This window comes from Papilio machaon, chromosome W (assembly GCF_912999745.1).
Source record: "Papilio machaon chromosome W, ilPapMach1.1, whole genome shotgun sequence".
Taxonomy (NCBI): Eukaryota; Metazoa; Arthropoda; class Insecta; order Lepidoptera; family Papilionidae; genus Papilio; species Papilio machaon.
The window spans coordinates 8497495-8517407 of NC_060015.1; the positions used below are offsets into that span (position 1 = coordinate 8497495).

Sequence of the window (19913 nt, forward strand, 5' to 3'; positions counted from 1 at the left end):
TTTTTATTTTATTTTTTTAATTGTAAAAAGTTATCGAATAAGGTCAGGGTGTATCTTTGACACATCGTATGTAAAAAATGGATTTTTTTGGTTGTAAATAAATAATAGGAGTTGCATTTATTTTTATTCTATATTCGCTTAGAAATAAAGAATGTAAAATATACCAAGACAAATAAAAAATAAAGAATTAAGCGCCTATATTGAAAAGCGGAATTTGAAATTAAAAACGAAAAAAATTGCAAAAACAAAAGTTCGTAGAATCCGATCGATCGGGAGCTTAGATCATAAATCTCCTCGCGTCATACACTGATGTGAACGAGACAGTACTATAATGAAATAACAGTAAGTGCAAGCGAGAGATGAAGTATAAGAAATGAGACACGCGCGGCCAAAGGATGTTATGTTAAAGGATGTTACGGAAAGTGACCATTGGGATAAAATGTTTTTCAAAAGTTTTGATAAATTATTGATTATATTAAAAGTTTTCTAGTAATATTTTTTTATAAACTTGTTTGTCTTCCAAAGTGACACAAGTAAATAATTAATTGGAACATCTTTTCTTTCGTCAGTCTTTCAGAAAAATACGGTTTTGCTTTTTTGATAAATAGTTTAAGATTATTTGATTGAAAATTCTAATTAGAAATTCTTAGAAAAACTAGCAAGTTTTATTTAAATTTACTATTAAATTTGAAATGTCTTTGACTAGATATTACTGTCTGAATTTTCTCTAATTTTGTTAGGTGATTATTACATTGTAAAATTAATCTTTGAAGGAGTATCTGCACAAAATAATTGTTGGCGCCGTTTCTGCTGCGCCCTAAGAGATGGCGTTATAGCGAGACATCGTTTGATTTAATCGCGATGTTAAGAGACATGTCTCGCTACACATATACCTCCCGCGGGTCGTGAGTGATTTTGGTGTTTGGTAGTTGTCTTGCGTTCTGTTGTTGTTATTGATGTCGGTTGCGTTTTGTAGTTTTCGTTCGTTTGATTGCGTTGGTCGAGTCGTCTGAATTTCGGTTTCGGACAAAGTTGCGTAGGAGACAAACAAATTCTCCTTCCTTCGTTTGCCGAATATTTCGGTCTGAGTGTACTGCGTTCGACTTAAATATTCGACTAGGTTAATTGAATTGAGTTTCGAGTAGGCTGAATATTTTAATTATAAAACAAACTTGTGTTCGTTACTTTAGACTTGTCGATTGAATACAAGGTTTGGACAGTGGATTACGTTTGCCACAGAGGTGCTATAATACAAGTTTATTAGTGCATTTATTTGGTTACATGCCCTCTTGGTTTTCTTATTTTGTTAATTGCTTCAGCCTGTATTATTAAAATGGAACAAGTCAAAAAGTTAATAAGTCTTCAAGAGGATAGGATTGAACAAATACATAAGGCTCAAACATATTTATTGCAGAAAGAAATTTGCTTTCTGAAAATAAGCAAAAAACCCTAATACAATAAGAAATTAGAATTTATTAATTATTAAATGTTTAAAATTGCTCTCATGTAAAGTTGTGTTTTAAAAAATATCACATTGTTCTTGTAAAGAAGTGATTTATGGAAGAGATGTCACATAAATAATGCGGCAGTGTGCAATTTTATTATTACGCGTCCGTGTGACATTTCTCTTATTTTGTTTGGTTTGTATTTAATACAATAAGACATCTTTGCAACCTTGTCTGTTTAATTGTGTAATCAAATGAGATCGGGTTAATTTTCCTGCCGTATATTACAACCATACACTTCGAGGGATTCAAGTCTAATTTATTTTGGATACAGTAATCGCTAAGGCGATTTAAATCTGACTGCAGTGCAATGGCGTCGTCAAATGTTGAAACACAAGAAAATATTTTCATGTCATCTGCGAAACAAAGAAGATGTGAATAATGGAAACATTTATCGATGTCGTTGACAAAGATTAGGAACAGTAGAGGCCCGAGCAAAGAGCCCTGTGCTATACCGCTAGGCAATGGTATCCAGCTAGAAACATAGTTATTTATGACAACGGCCTGCGAGCGATTAGATATATACGACGAATACCATCTAAGAAGGTCTCCACGTATGCCTATCAGTTGTAGCTTGTATAGCAACATCTTATGGTCAATTCGATCGAAGCATTTGCTATAATCAGTGTAAACCACATCGACTTGCTTTCCTTTGTCCATCGCTCCAGTTATGAAGTCATTAAGGATGACGAGATTGGAGGTGGTGGACCGACCTCGAAGGAACCCATGCTGGACGCTACTAAATGAATGTTTCAAAGCTGCGTATAGCTGATTGTATATTATTTTTCGAGTACTTTAGCAAGTACACACAATTTTGAAACTGGTCTGTAATTGGTCACATCGGTTCTCGAACCTTTCTTATGAACAGGCGTAACATATGCACGTTTCCACAGTGTTGGGAAGGTACATTCTATCTATATCTATGCCTTTTCCCAATTATTTGGGGTCGGCCTTCCTTGTCCTAATTCTCCAGACAGCACGATTCCTGGAGTCTTGTTCGTCAAGGTCAATTTCTTTTAGATCCTTTTGGATCGTCGTCAGCCAAGTGGTCGGTGGTCTTCCGCGATTTCGCGTCGTCGTGGGCAAGTTTAAGGCCAGCTTAACCATGTGATCTTCGGGTCGCCTCTGAACATGACCATACCAACGCAAACGTCTCTCTTTTAATTTTTCAGAAATGGGAGCGACTTTAAAACTTCCTCTTACATATTCGTTTCTTATCTTGTCCATTAGGGTGACACCCGCTGACCAGCGTAACATGCGCATCTCCGTGCTGTGTAGCCGGTTCACGTGTTGTTTGTTGGTGGCCCAGCATTCTGAGCCATACAACAAAGCCGGCCTTACCGCAGTTTTGTAGACTTTTCCTTTTAGTTTTAACGGTATTCTAGTGTCGCAAAGTACGCCTGTGAGTTGTCGCCATTTAAGCCATGCCGTAGCGGTTCTATGCTGCACATCATCGTCTATTTTTCCATCGTGGCTTATTATGGATCCTAGATATTTGAAACTATTAACTTTTGGCAGAGCTACTTGATCTACGAAAATGCGAATATCATCTCCATTTGTTACTCCGTCAAATACGCAAGACATATGTTCGGTCTTCTTCCTACTAATCTTCAAACCATTCCCTTCTAGAGCTTCAATCCACGATTCCAAATCTCTTTGAAGGTCGGTTGTGTGTTGGGAAGGTACATTGAGACAAGGATTTTTGAAATAACAGCGTAACCGGGACAGACAAAGATTCGGCACAGTTAATCAAAAAAGGAGTCACGTGCGACAGCTAGTAGGAATATATAGAAAGAAATAAGGAAAGAATATATGTATGTGTAATTTGTATTGAAATCTTTTAGCTATAAGATTTTTAAATCAAGAAAGTAACATTGTGAACGAGCCCTTATGCAATTAAATCAATTACTAGTAATGATACAAAATGTGTCAGAATTGTTGGGAAACGTACGCGGGTTTGATTCCCCGATTTAGTAATATTTCTGTACAAACAGTTGCGGTAATTGCCCGACTGTACGTCTGACTGTCGGTGACCTGATCCGACATGCGGGATGTTTGTGCTCACATCCCCCGGATTTTATTGTAATTGTTATAATGTGTCCGATACCAACACCGTTTTAGTTTATCAGTAAAATTTATAATCAATCTTCTGGGAGCAATTTTTTTTAAGTAAGCTAGCGCTTGACCACGATCCCACCTGATGAAGTGATGATGTGGTCTAAAGATGGTACGGTATGTACTCTAATTTTGAAGGCCCCCACGTCGTACTTGGATGGAAAAACTGACGCCAGCAACTTGTGGAACAAGTTGCTGGCGTCAGTTTTTGCAGTACGCACAAGGACCGATGATTCAAACGTTTTCGTTCGAACGCGCGTTACGTCTACTACATAAGGATGGATTCCAGCCATTTGTCTTGTTTTTCTGTCATTGCGCAAGTAATATTATTAAATTTAAATCGAAGACCTGCATACTGGTTATGGTTTTTCGTAACCATGATAGAAGGATCAGCCCTGGTAAGAAATCAGCTGAGCAGAGCACTTAGTAAGCATCAAAACGTCGCGATTAAATGATTTAATCTCATTATCCAGGCCGTCGTTTCCGGCTGTAATTGGTAGAAACTCTTTGTAATTGGTAGAAACTGTACACAGGAAGCGACCACCGGCAGCGAGCGTAGTCTTACGTTGAAGGAAGCGATGATGATATTATAAGACAATACAATCAAGTTAGTCAATTTGTGTGTGGTCTATTGTTCTATACTAAATCGTTAGGTTTAGTTTTCTCTGCCTGAACAGACGTACAGATATTATATATATATCTCATAGTTCTCGTAGGAATCTTAAATTATCCGCTATAACGAAAATCAACATTCGATCTCCTTCAAGTTTAAGGTAACAAGATGTCTTTTCCAAATATCTTTGGGGGCTTCGACGTGGCGAGCATTAAACACACTGGCTGATAAGAAATACATTGTATCATATGCAAATTAATCGAGAAAATAATACATATAAATAATAAAATGGGTCATCGCAAAATTGTGGCATATACCTCGCAGCTGGTCGCCGCTGCCGCAGCGTTCTGGGTTCGATTCCCGGCTTCCCGGCGGCGGAGATCGCACCGACCGCCGATGTTTACATCCCGCGCCTGCTACCACTCAACATTCTGACAGGTCACACCCAACACACCATTGCTGAAACATCTAAAATTAACATTACAACGCATTGCAATTTCAACTTTAACACCAAGTGATAAAGTTAAATATAACGGGAAGCTTATAAATAATTAAACACCTTATAATATTCAAATGGTAGTAGTCTGTTTTATTACATTTAGTAATATATTTTAAAACATGATAATCAATTATCAACCTTAAAAGCATTGCCAATTGGGTTGATTTTTGAGTAGGGGGTATTATGCATTTAGGCTGTAATAGATTAAACAGCTTGTAATATAAGTAAGAAGCGCGTGATTCAAAGATCAAAGAGGTTTTGATCAATCCGCCGATCTCTTGTATGATACGATTTCACGTTCTTGATACTTTTTTCATATTTTGCGAAGTGAAATCTTATAAAAACAATCTGCTGAATTTGTATTGATTTAAATTTATCAAATAATCCAAGGGCGACTTATTCAAAGCTTAGAGCATTATAAAGAGAATAACAAAGATTATATTTGACAAAATATTATATTTGATGTCAATGTTTTTAGTTTTAAAGGAATCAGACCATTAAAAGAGTATTTTGTGTAGGTGACTTGGGTCATGTGACGTGCGTTTCTTCACCGCTGGTGGAGGAAGGTGACTGTCGCTATCTCCCCAAGGAAGTGTTACAAGAGGACTTCACACATCTCACAAAAGCTGACATCTTCGCGTTCGGTAACTATCTTAATACTTCTTAATATTTAAATGGGAAAGTTTAGATGGATGTTTGTTTGAAGGTATCCCCGGAACAGCTCAATGGATCTTGATTAAATTTGACATAGATGTAGAACATATAGGCTATTTATTAAGTTTTTTTTATTTCCATGCGGACGTAGTCGTGGGTGACAGCTAGTTTCTTTATATTTATAACTTTAATTGTACCTTAGCAAATAAAAATAAATAAATAAAAATAAATGTATTTCAGAATACTAGAGATCTAAGATAATTTAATTAATATTATTCTTTTGAGCTTTGATATAAATTACTTTACAAATTTAAAAAAAAAATTAACAAATTTTGGTGTACTTATTGTATATTATGTTTACGTTAAAAAAATATTGTACTCCTTATCATTTTGTACTACAATTTTTTTTTATTTAATATGTTAATGTAATTGAAATTTACTGAAAGATTTTAATTGTTTATGAACTATTTCGATAATCTTTTGAAATGTTACAAAATATTTTTTTAAGAAGGGATTGGGTGTTCATTTTCTATCTACTTTTGCCTGCTTTTGATTCATGACTTTTGATATTCTGAGGAAATATCCAGTAGTGCCAACTTCTTTCGTGGTAGTTATCTTCTAAAAATAATTTCGGCTAATAATTTACTTCTTTTTATTAGGAATATTAACAATATTAATATTTGCAGTAAGTTAATAAGTTTTTTTATTTAAATAATAGTTACAATAGAAAACCAACGTAAGGGCGGTAATTATATTTTGGGTTTTATTGAAGAAGTTTCATTGTTTTGTATATTTTGGAAAAGAAATATATTTTATTTTTGAGAACACACTTGAAAAAATAACGTATATATACATATTACGTTCTTTATAATTTTCATATTATCCATTTTTGTATCTATTTGATTCAGTGTGTTGCCAGACTCCATGTTACATTTATCAATTTAATTTGAAGCTAGGAATTAGGATAAACAAATGTATAGCAAATACAAACACTTCCATGTGTATATGTAGTTATAGAGAGTTAGAACGCACCTGTGAATGACAATAAAATGTGTCTCAACAAATTTCGTTTCATTACCCTTATTGCCATAAACCATTACCATAAGAGACCATAACCCTATGGTCATGGTTTATGGTATTAAATTAACTTTTTAAATTCAGTCGTCGTAATGCGTCCATGTAAAAAAGAACTTTTTACTTTATCAAATGTTGTCATATTTAAGGAATTAATGTCTTTAACAAACTCATTTGTATCATAGGCATTTTATAAAAGGGTATTAATCATAAATTTCATAAAATATAATTTTGCGAAGTGAATTGTAAATAAACGTCTGTAGAGTTCTTTTTCGCTTATGATTCTAGTTTAACTTGTGCTGTTGTTGAACTGGCTTCCAAGCAATGCGTTCGACCTTTAAATAATTTAATAATTACAGGTATGACTTATACATTAGTTCGTCTCTCAAATGACTTATCGAATAGGTTATTTTTTATTTAATAACCCAAGTTTTTATAGGTAGCCTATGAACGAAGTTCTTTAACACTAAATTCGAATTATAGGAAAAATATAATCGTTTATTTTCGTAAAAAAAAACATTAATGGTTCATTTCATGTTTAAGAAAGATACGCTAGTAGCATAGCATTTGTCAATAATAAATGCAGTAAAAATTTTAATATTAATTTCAATTGTTTTTGCCTTTAGCGAGCATGTACCTATTATTAAAAACATAGTTAATTGTTTTAATAAGAAAAACATGGATCCAACTTCGAATGTATAATTTTTCTCGCCTCCATTTGCCGTGCAGTTGTTTTCTTGCGAGCAATAATTCATATCAAAATTGGACATATTTTTCGTGTGGTCGTGTCCATGTTAGCCTTTTTTATTGAATTTATAAAATAATATACTTCTTACAACCAACTTTCGAATACATATTTATTAGTTTCACATTTACTGCACGCGATTATGAAATGTATTACATTAGTCATAATGCTTATTTTAGTGTACCATGTTTGATAATAACAAACTGTTTTAAGCTTGCAACGGATCATTGAGGGCGATTGTAAAAACGGGAGACTTACTCTAAAATGTTGTTTTGACATTTATTTTACAAAGTTGGCGATGTTACTGTTTTTGTTGCTTCAAGGATTAATCTTTGTTAAGTATTACCAAAGACTGTAAAGGTTTGAAAAATCGTAAACATCTTTATAAATAGTCATAGTATTAGAACAATAAACAAAACAATGTGTTTGTGGATTTTTTTTATTATCAGTATTTTGTAAGAATACTTATTTAAGTGTACGTAAATGAATATTTTTTGTCGATTTACGTGTTTGTATAATTAATTATTTGATGCCCGGTTTTGTGTAACGCTTTCGTTTATATTTAACATGTTCGATGTATTTTTTTTTTGTACAAATTAGCCAAAAAATATGACTGTATAGCGCTTTACATTTCATAAAATATTAAAATTTAGATAACATTTTAAAGCTTAAAACACTGTATTACAAGGTGAAGAAAAGCCATAAAAGTGGGCGGCGGTTTGTGTAACGAAAACATTGTCACCGTTGTATCGGCGGCTTGACGCCTCAAAGAGAACATCGTAAAAACCAAATCGGACGGAAACGCGCTTCGAAGTGCAACGGACGCGACCACACGAAAGTTTATCGACCATTCAACTTGAAAAAAAAATAGCCGACTTCAAAAAAAAAACAATCTCAAACAAAATGCACTCAAAAGTAACCTAAAAAAACCAATTTCAAACAAAATGCACTCAAAAGTAACCTAAAAAAACCAATTTCAAACAAAATGCACTCAAAAGTAACATAAAAAAATAATTTTAAACAAAATGCATTCAAAAGTACCATAAAAAACAATCTCAAACAAATTGCACTAAAAAGAAACAAAATAATGACATGAAAACTTCTTTCTTTCTTTCTCCTCTCTTTCAAAAACCCTCTAAACTCTAAAGAAAGTTCTCTTCTTTCTTGTAACATGTCTATATTGTATAATTATTGTTATTTCGCAGTCGGTGTCGGCCGAAGTAAATTTAATATTATACATTTTATATTTGAGATGTATGAGACATACTTACGTTTATGTCCCTACTTAGGCCGAAACCGACTTCAAAATAACAATAATTATACAATATAGACATGTTACATGAAAGAAGAGAACTTTCTTTAGAGTTTAGAGGGTTTTTGAAAGAGAGGAGAAAGAAAGAAAGAAGTTTTCATGTCATTATTTTGTTTCTTTTTAGTGCAATTTGTTTGAGATTGTTTTTTATGGTACTTTTGAATGCATTTTGTTTAAAATTATTTTTTTATGTTACTTTTGAGTGCATTTTGTTTGAAATTGGTTTTTTTAGGTTACTTTTGAGTGCATTTTGTTTGAAATTGGTTTTTTTAGGTTACTTTTGAGTGCATTTTGTTTGAGATTGTTTTTTTTTTGAAGTCGGCTATTTTTTTTTTCTTAAAATTTTTGTTTTATTTCACAATTTTTAGTGAATTTGAAGTTCAATTACAAATTTCCTTAATACATATAAAGACATAAATAAGACAAATAAAGAAAAGGACTTTCCTATTTGATATGTGTGTACTTCAATTCAAAAACTAATTTAGAATGCAGCAGATAACCACTTATCCTTTAAACAATGAAATAATTATCAAAAACGGTATACAAATTGAAAATTAACGAACTAATACATCGTAGCGTGCCTTTAATTTTGTCCAGCCGCGCGCCGCACTAGCATTTTTCGAATGCGCGTAGTTTTTAATTATTTAATATCTCCCAAACTATTGTTCAGAATTACATAGTTTAAAGGCTAATGTAATCTGCATTTAATACTCTAGCCATCAAACATATTTATTTGGATAAGGATTCATATCGAATATAATATAATAGCGCCGTAAGCTTACGACGCTGTTTTTCGTGTGCATTTTAATCGAAGTTTGTTCACAATAACATGGTTTTTGTGAGACATCCATAGATGATAGATATATTCCACCGAAGACTGTTATTTAGCAAATTTAAGGATCTATAATTACTCCATACATCATTTTTATTTAAGTCATATAGTTTGACCTACGTAAGCCCAGAAAGCAAAATTGAGCTTTTCGTGTAGCATTTTTCGTTTCCGCGTAATTTTATTCTTACGATATCTCCTAAACTATTAGACAGAATGATATAGTTTCAATTGCAAATATAATCTACACTAAATTTTCTTGATAATGAACATGTTTATTTACATAAGGGTTAATACTGAACTCGAATAATAGCGTCGGAAATAGGGCATGAATTTAATTGATGTTTCTGAAGAAAAAAATGGTTATTGTGAGAAAACTATAAAAGATAGATATATGCTATCGCTGACTTTTATTTAGCACATTTAAAGAGCTACAATTCGCCATACATCATTTTTATGTAGGTCCTATAGTTTAGCCTACGTAAGCGCTGAGAGCAAAAATGTCCCTAATTTTCACAACAAATTTTGAAGCTATATTCAAAATCTACTAGTCTTCTAGTTATTTTTAAAAAAAAACAAAAAAATGGGACCCACCTGCAAGCACTTCCTTTCGATTAAAATATTTTTCATCAAAATCGGACCACCAGGGGCGGAGTTTCGAGGTAACACACATAAAAAAAAAAAAAAAAAAAAAAAAAAATACAGTCGAATTGATAACCTCCTTCTTTTTGAAGTCGGCTAAAAAATACGAAATCATTCAATGAATTTCGCGTAATTCAAGACACATAATTGGTAGGAATATAAAAAGTTGTCACAAGTAGTCACAAGACCGGGTCGTTAATGACATGAAAAACATGAAATGTATTTATATAAAAATATACAAGCTGGTAAGTCACCGTTCAGCCCTCGGATATCTCTTAACTATCTGAACTTTTGCGTCAAAGCTTTTCATTGTTTAAACTTAAATAGTATACATTAAGTTAAAACAACTTTTAGTTAAGTATGTAAGTGATTGTTTTGTTTTTGTATTAAAAAAACGGAAATGTGAACGGTGTTATAAACATTTACAGTTTGTGTACAGCAAGTATAAGGTGAGATAAGAGTTTTTTGCATTCAAGTATAAATTTAACTTCTTATCTGATTTCATGAATACCGCTATGTCCGATGTCCGCGATGTCCGAGCATAATCTTAGTTCTTACTAATATTATAAATGTTTAGATGGATGTATGGATGGATAGAAGGATACATGGATGGATGTCTGTTTGAAGGTATCTCCAGAACGGTTCAACGGATCTTGATGAAATTTGACACAGATGTCGAACATAGTCTGAAAGAACTCATCAGCTACTTATTAAGTTATTTTTAATATCGCGCGGACGCAATCGCGGGCGCCAGCAAGTACTATTATAATTTTCATACTTATGACACAGTTATAAGCTTGACCTTTCTAAGCGGTACTTTCATGTCATTTTATCTATATTGCTGTTTCAAACATTACCTTTAACCTTTTTATAGGCCATTAAGTACTTCGGTCGCCTAGGGCAGGCGTACATTCTCAAGTCGTGCTTTAGCCGAATAAATTACGAACTTTACCAGTTCAATAAATAATCTTTCACATTTACTGTTTGTGAAAGTTAAATGACGTTCGAAGTTAAATTCAATCCGGTATCAGTTATTTCAAATTAATTTTCCAGCAGGTATTAAAATGTGGAGTCTGCTGAAACATTACATTAATTGTAAAGTTCATTCCTGCTCTGGTTGTTGACGTTAACAATCTTTAGCATTTATATACCTATCATACAATATACATAAATAATGTACAATTTATTTGGACTAATATTTTCTAATCGTAATTGAAAGAACATTAAATGAGGTCGACAAGTGACTTATGTTTGTGATGATGCTTAAAGACATCTACAGCATCTCTTACCAACGATGACTTTGTTGATGATGCATGGAAAAAAATAACTTTATTTCATTTGCTTACGTTTATTATAAACAAGTAATCAAATCAACAAAGTAGTTATAATTTCCCGCAATTCTCATCGTTCTCAAGGTAATGGATGATGCGGAAAAACCTATTTTACGAGTATTATCTGTCCTATAGCCTATTTAATAACATTCAAAAGGTATCATTGGTAGCCAGTGTGGACTGGGTGGGGGTATGCAGATAACGCTTCGAGCTCAGCTATGCGTTTAATACAATTGCACGCCGCTGTTTAATCACAACCCTATAAAGTTATTCACAGGACTTTGCATGCATTCTTGGACACCTCTCACTAAACTGTCCAAATATCAAAGTGAAACTTTGTTGGAGATTATGCAAGATATGTGAATATACTGCTAGAAATTTTGTTTTAATAGAACATAAAATTCTAGAAAATTTGTTATAAATGCTCAAGCACGTAAACATAAGAGCAAATTATAAAAAATAAACAAAGCGAATCAATTATAATATATGTAACAACAAACAGGCAAAACTATTAAGACTCAGACTTGAAAATTTGTATAGAGTTTTTGTGAGATTTTTTTTTCATAATTCATCCCTTAAAAGTCTCAATTGGATGATAAAAAATGTTATATGGTAAAACATAATGAGTAATCATTTTGAAATAAAAAATACACCCATGAATAACTGTGTTTAAAAAAACAGAGGTTGTTTGGATTTAACAACACCCGTTTAATCCGATTAAGGAGTAGCGAAAAAATATTTTCTACCTAATTATACCGACTTTGCTCTAATCCCCTACAGTGTTAAACGTGGAGTAAAATTGTAAGGGAATTTATTGAAATAATTAAATTTTAATTTAGCAAATGTAAAGAACAAAACAATTACATATAAAAATAAGCATTAAATTAAAGCATCGTTTTAATAGAAGTATCGTGCCGGAGGCCTAATTTAAGTCTCCCATTTTCTCGTTAAGAAAGGCTTGAAAGGGGAAGTGGGTTGACGGAGGAGGGCGGAAGGAAGACGCATAGGAAGGGGAAATGTCTTCTTTCTGAGCGCCTCTCCTCCGTCAATTAAAGAAAGGTAACGCATCTGCAATTGCTGATGTCTATAGGCAGCTATCGCTTCGCTATTTCAGCGAATTCAGGGGCCGCTCACTCATTTGTCAACTTCTAAAATAAGAGGGACCATATTTTACTACATTTCAGTATTAATAAATTACTTTATGAACGTGATATTCCAGTTATGAGATAAAATTAATAGAAAAGCTAGTTTTCCCCTGACTTCGTTTGCAAGAAACTAAAAAAAATCTTGTAATAAGTATACCCCAAATTCATTGTGTAATAATGTAGCTATCTAATGGCATATGAATTATACATATGAAATCATTCCATAGCTTTTGAGTTTATTAGTTACATACAAAAATACAAATCATTTCTCTTTATAACATTAGAACAGATTTCAACTGAGTGTGTGAAATAATGCAATGATAGATAGTACTCACAAATAGATTATTTCAACATCTTTCAAAACAATTTATTATAAAACTAGTAACAAATATACTTTTTGCTAGAATAAACTGTCATTAAGGTAATAACGGTCGTTGCTTATTTTAAATGAAAATAACGCTAGAAATGTTTGAAATAACAACACATTACCGTATCTTCACAAAGATAATTGTCCCCGTAACAAAGCAAATAAGGAAACAAAGAAGCGGAGAGCTGTGTCGGCAGGACAATGAGTGAAGCAATGCGCGTTAACCTTTAACCGGAAGGTTATTGATGTCGCATGTCACTTACAGCTGGTATCTTATAAAAATCACTTAACTATTATTTTTAGTTATTTAACCAAACGTTAATACAAAAAGTTAAATCGTCTGTCTATCAAACGTCTTCTTGCGTTAAGCATGAAACAAGATAGGTACTGGTTTAATTGCCTTCTACACACGAACTAGAAACTTTACCAAATAGTTGTTCAGCAAATTTTCTACTTAAGTGCACAAGCAAACGTAAAATCTTAAATAGCTTACTGCCTTACTCAAGGCTCTTTAATTCTTATAATAATATAATAATAATAATATAAGCCTTTATTCAGACAATAAACAAACAAACATAATTTAACGTTATAATTAATAAAAAAAACAATCATTGTCCGTGTGTCAATTTGACAAAGGCCTCCTCCATTTTGGACCACATTCTTCTGTCTCTCGCTGTTCTGGGCCATGCACTCCCCGCTACTGCTTTTATCTCGTCTACCCAAAGTGTACATGGTCTACCTCTTTTTCTGTTCTTGTGTTTAGTATACCAGTGCATTATTAATTTCGACCATTTTTCCTTTCCTCTAATAGTATGGCCCGCCCATTTCCATTTCAGCTTTTTGGCTACGAATGTGACGTCTTTTGCTCTGGTATGCTTCTTGACATTTGAAATTCTTATTCTGTCCGACAATCTCACGCCCATCATACTTCTATCCATGGCATTCTGGCACACTGATTTTTTTTTTATTTTGAGCCTTTGTGATTGCCCAAGTCTGACAACCGTATGTCATTATAGGTAGAATACAGGTATCAAAAAGCTTTCGCTTGATAAACATGCTGATATCTCGATTTGTCATAATATCTTTGAAGCTCCAGAATTGTTTCCAGGCGTTACCCACACGTCTATCTATTTCTTTCCTTAATTCTTACTTAGCGTAAATTCCTTGATATAGATTCCTAATACAAAATATATACTGAAGATGGACCATTAAACGTCTTTGTGTACGGCTGTTAGTGTGCAACAGTTTAGTTATGTTTAATTTTCAGTTAAAACTACATATTAACAAATTCTAGCCTAATTAATTAATTTTATTTTGTATCTTGTTGAATTTAATTTAAATGACAACCACAATCACTACACCAAATGGAATATTTCAGTTCTCAATCTGATAAAACTTTTGTAACATTTCCCTTACGTCCTGTAGTAATATGTCGTACCAAAGCCATTTAAAGGATGAATTGTCACGCCTATTAGGTCGACACCATTATTTTTTACGAAGGGAGAGCGACAGATGGCGCTGTCATTATCACTAAGAACATACTGTATAGACATTGTGACATATAGCTGAAGATATTAAAACAGGGGTGTAAACGTATTCTTATTAGGTAAGTAATCCACTATGGTAATTGAAGTCAATTCAATGTTTCTCTAATATTAGCTATCCGTTACCAACTATTACTATGAAGATCATACGTTGGTTTTTACCTTTTCTTTTGTACAAAGTCTTTATGTAAGTTTTTAATTTAACAACTTAGAGATTGAACTGAGATTGGCTATCGGCGAGACAATCCGTCCACTTCAGATTAGAACAAACTTTTGCCTTTTTCAATTACCATTTTGAGATGGAGAATTATCGTATATTTTAAAAGACTTAAGGGTTCATTTAACCTGATAGAAAACTTTATTTTAATTGAACTGATAATTAACTTTAATTGAATGAATTACCTCTTAAACTAATAGGAAAATATTTACTCTATTTTACAATTACAGTCTCCACTGTTCTTCTTTTAAAAATTTATATAATACTAGCTGTCGCCCGCGACTCCGTCCGCGTGCAGTTAAAAAAAAATGGGGAGGGGGTTATGAAAAATAGATGTTGGCTGATTCTCAGACCTACTGAATATGCTCACAAAATGTCATGAGAATCGATCAAGCCGTTTCGGAGGAGTACGGTGACGAAAACTGTGACACGAGAATTTTATATATTATAGGTAGATGCTATTATCATTGATGTACATATCCAATGAGCGTCGATGGCATGTTTCTTAAGCACCTTACCGGAGCGGACTGGTTACTGTCCTGGGTTCTTTCCCAGCTATCCCATGTGTTATAAACTAGTCTAGTAACTCTTAATATGCAAAGAAAGAAATGTGCAAAAAAAATTAACATAACTTACGCCCGTAACGCAGAGGGGTAAGTATGTAGAGTAGATACTACGAACGGACTCACCTTTCTTGCTTGTTGGATCGTAAATCTTTTTTACGATAATTTTAAACGATTTTTTTTGTCTCTGTAATGTTCTGCGTTCGCAAGATTGCCTTTTTATACTTAGTTTATGTAAATACTTTTTTGGTTAGATGAAAAATGTTTTGTATAAACTTGCTTTTACTGTTTTTAATTAATATTGAAGTGAGTACTTTTTTTAAGATTTTGTATTAATTTTCAAATAATGAATATGATTATAACATCTAAAAAAAATTGATTTAAAACTGCTATAAGTGTACTAAGTGCTCAGTAATAATCAGAATTGTTTAATTTTTTTTAATGAAATAAAAAATTATTCCTAAATTTCTTACTCTGCGTTCCCTTCTTCATTAATTAAAGGTAGGCAACGCATCTGTATTTGCAGTTGTCTATGGACAACGGTCACTTCGCTATTTCGACGAATTCAGGTGGCCGTTTTATCGTTTTCCATCTTTTGATTTAAAAAAACAATGTTGCGTCAGTGAACTCTTTTGTTTTTAAACATTTAAGGATGTTACAAAAAGTTGTTAAGTTTTTGTTCTAAAGACACTAGATGGCGCTGTACGATATAAATTCACGCAAGCGTTTGATTTAATTGTTTATACGTGCTTGCGGCTAATCCTAATTAAACGACTATTACACCCGACCTTTCTTGTATCATTTCTGTTTTTTTGTAATTTGGACTTAGTAAAATTTAATATCGAGTCCCTTACACTTGTAGTATTTCGAATAATTAATAAACTTGTAAAACTTTTGCATTCAACTTTGGACTAGTGTTTTCTACTTACCTTGTATCTTATTACTTGATTTGATCGTTTTATTTTATTGTTTGTTTTTTTTTTTATTTGTTGCGTGTTTAGTATCAGTGTCTTGTGTTAAAGTATCCTTCTTATTTATCATTTTAAATATGGATCGTTTGCTCAAGTATCAGGAGGATATTAAAAACAGAATAATTAAAAACAAAATAAATTTTGGCAAACAGTCAAAGGATAAGATAACATTGTCAAATGTCGAAACGCGTTTGGATAATTTGGAGGAGTGTTGGACATCGTTTAAGGAGGGTCATCAGAGGATGATTTTTGAATCGGAAGGCACAGAGTTTGAATCCTCTGATTATTATAAATCAGATCGCTTCGATGAAGTTGAGGAGATTTATATTGAATTTAAATCGAAATTAAAAGGAGCCTTGGTGAAATTGCGGGCGACTGCGCCGATAACACAATCTTCAAATAGCGAATCCAAAGGTCCCTGTGTACGCCTACCGAAGATAGACATCCCAACGTTTTCTGGCAAGTATGTGGAGTGGACTAGTTTTAGAGACCTGTTTGTGTCTCTCGTTCACAATAACCCAAGTTTAGACGATGTACAACGACTCCATTATCTTAAGAGCCATTTGCAAGGAGAAGCTGAGCAATTGTTACGACATATACCCATCACGGCCGATAATTATACTACCTGTTGGGCCCAATTGGAGAGTAGATATAACAATAAAAAGTTTTTGGCCAATTGTATTTTAAAAAGATTCATGAACCAAAGGAATATCACCGTGGAGTCTTCAAGTGCCGTTAAAGAATTACTTGACACAACGAACGAATGTTTACATGCACTTGAAAACTTAGGGGTTGACGTTGGTTCATGGGGCATACTTGTTATTTATATTGTCAGCCAAAAACTTGATCCAGAGTCACGGAAATTGTGGGAAAATTTAATTAACGATTGTTCAAATAAATTACCAGAACTGAGTCAATTTAAAACTTTCTTAGAAAATAGGTTTAGGGCATTAGAATGCCTAGGTTCAAATAATGTAAATAAGCAAGGTAACACTAAGCCAAAAAATGCTACGGCATTACATGTAACCACCACTCATAATATCAGTTGTGTTTTTTGTACTGATAAAGGACACAAGTTATGTAATTGTAAAAAGTTTGCCCAGGAAGATGTAGAAAATCGACGTAGGTTTGTCCAAACCAGTAGGCTGTGTTTTAATTGTTTGAGCGCAGGCCACTCCATGTATACCTGCCGGCAATCTACAAGGTGTCATCTTTGTCGAAGAAGACATCATACGCTTCTTCACCCTAAAAGTACCCCGAAAACTGATGATAGTAATCCAGGTCAGTCCATTAGTAGCGATGTTGTTGCGTCAGAAGCAGCTTCATCTTCAGCGGGTGAGTCCACACGAGCTATGACGTGTTTCGCCAAGGCTAGTACACACGTACTCTTGGCCACGGCCTTGATTGATGTAGAGGCGAGAACTGGATCTTTGATTTGTTTAAGATCCCTGTTAGACCAGGGGTCTCAGGCTTCGTTCATTACGGAGTCCGCGGTCCAGTTATTGGGATTAAAAAGACATCCCATCAAAACTGTAATCTCAGGTCTGGGCGGTGACCCCCAAGCGTCATTGGCCTGTAAGTTCATGGTTACCATGAAAATTCAGTCCCGTCACGACCCCAGTTTTGTCATCTCTGTCAAGGCGTATGTTATGAACAAAGTGACGTCTCTCTTGCCTGATAGGAAGATTGTCGTCCCGATGTTGCCTTCATTATCTTGTGAGGTTTTAGCTGACCCTTCGTTTGGCACACCCAACAAAATCGATGTTCTGTTAGGTGCCGAAGTCTACAGCCAAATTCTGTTGCAAGGGTTGATTAGGGGTCCGCCGGGCTACCCTCTTGCACAGAATACTAGATTTGGTTGGATCCTTTCTGGTGAAGTTGAAGAAAGAGGCAGCCAATCGGAAACATGTCACAACGTTATTGTTAGCTTGCACTCAGCTCATTCAAATGAGAGTGAGCTCTTACGGAAGTTCTGGGAGTTGGAGTCCGACCATTATGATGTTGAGAAAACATATCTGACGGAAGAAGAGCAGTTGTGTGAAAGATTGTTCACGGAAACGACGCGTAGAGACGAATCTGGTCGTTACGTGGTTAGGTTGCCCTTTCGCACACCGGATCCAAAATGCAAATATGGTGACTCGAAACAAATTGCCCAGAAAAGGTTTCTTATTTTAGAAAAGCGGTTTTTACGAGACCCTGAGATGAAGAAAGAATATGTCAAGGTCATCAATGAATACTTGGACCTTGGCCACATGGAGAAGGTCGATGATAAAGACACGACTGATGCGGTGTATTTACCACATCACGCAGTAGTGCGAAATGACAAGCTTACCACCAAGGTGAGAGTTGTTTTCGATGCGTCGTGTCCGGGAACAAATGGAGCGTCGTTGAATCAGGATCTTTTGGTCGGTCCAGCTCTCCAACCAGAGTTGCGTCAGATCCTGATGAATTGGCGTCAGTTTCCAATATGCCTCGTTGCAGACATCGTTAAGATGTACAGACAAGTCAAGGTGTCTGAGACGGATGTTGATTTTCAACTAATCATATGGCGCGAAAATCCAGAAGACAAGTTGCAGCATTTAATCTTGCAGTTGGTACTCATCCATTCCATATTAAAAGGTGGCAGAGTCACCGATATATGGATCGCTTGCGACGCTTCACTCAACTCGGCGCAGAGCCTTGTTTGTCACGTAACTTTGTTCCGCTCGGAACAAACTCAATATACTTATCACTCATGGTGACTGATACAATGAAGTTATGTTCGTGAGAAGCAATGCCCGCGTTTCTCACTACATATTTCATTATTCAGACGACACAAATACGTTCCTCATTCGATGCAATTTAATTAACGTACTATAAAACATGGTCCTTTTACGAACTAACCAAAGAGTACAGTAATATATGGGAAAAGAGTGCACTCTCACACCTCCGTGAAGTTGGCCCCCTCACTTTAATTTTTTTAACTTTTTTTTACGCAAATCGTTTGAGAATCGTTTGAGAGGATTTGAGAGAAAAGAAATATCGTTTGAGAGTTCCTACTTTCTCCGTAAAAACAATTTCAAATTCTAGTGTGAAGTTGGCCCCCTCACTTTACTTTTTTTTATTTTTTTCAATGCGAATCGTTAGAGAGTCGTTTGAGAGACATTAAGAGAAAAGAAATATCGTTTGAGAGTTTTTACTTTTTCTGTAATAAATATTTTAATTCTGGGCATCGAAAGTTACAAATCGATTTTCCTTTTTTTCCGAATTAAATATGCCAATCATGCACTTGGACGTTTCAAATTTATTGTGTAGGTAGAGAATGGCAAGAGAGTGATTGAGAGAAAAGAGAAATCGTTTGAGAGTTAATACTTTTTCTGAAATATATATTTCAATGTCGGAATCGAAAGTAACAAATCGATTTTCCTTTTTTCCGAATTAAATATAGCAATCATGCACTTAGACGATTCAAATTTATGGTGTAGGTAGGGAATGGTAATAGAGTGATTGAGAGAAAAGAGAAATCGTTTGAGAGTTAATACTTTTTCTGAAATATATATTTCAATGTCGGAATCGAAAGTTACAAATCGATTTATTTTTATTTCGAATTAAATATGGCAATTATGCACTAAGACGTTTCAAATTTATTGTGTAGGTAGAGAATGCTTAGAGAGTGATTGAGAGAAAAGAGAAATAGTTTGAGAGTTAATACTTTTTCTGAAATATATATTTCAATGTCGGAATCGAAAGTTACCAATCGATTTTCCTTTTTTTCCGAAATAATTATGGCAATCATGCACTTAGACGT

General features: G+C 34.0%; 1 protein-coding gene across 1 annotated transcript; it reads left to right on the plus strand.

The window, feature by feature from the left end:
• Nucleotides 1-3981: 3981 nt before the first annotated feature.
• Nucleotides 3982-18867, plus strand: LOC123723076. The gene is made up of 4 exons (XM_045685623.1): nucleotides 3982-4018; nucleotides 4558-4671; nucleotides 5251-5376; nucleotides 17297-18867. The coding sequence occupies exons 1-4, from the start codon at nucleotides 3982-3984 to the stop codon at nucleotides 18865-18867; spliced, it is 1848 nt and encodes a 615-aa protein (XP_045541579.1).
• The last annotated feature ends 1046 nt before the right edge of the window (nucleotides 18868-19913 follow it).

Excerpts from the sequence above, each read along its gene's own strand:
- LOC123723076 (XM_045685623.1), top strand. The coding sequence starts at position 3,982 with ATGGTTTTTCGTAACCATGATAGAAGGATCAGCCCTG. Across the intron at positions 4,019-4,557 it reads TGATAGAAGGATCAGCCCTG|CTGGTCGCCGCTGCCGCAGC; the intron begins GTAAGAAATCAG and ends TATACCTCGCAG. Across the intron at positions 5,377-17,296 it reads AGCTGACATCTTCGCGTTCG|GCCACTCCATGTATACCTGC; the intron begins GTAACTATCTTA and ends GTTTGAGCGCAG.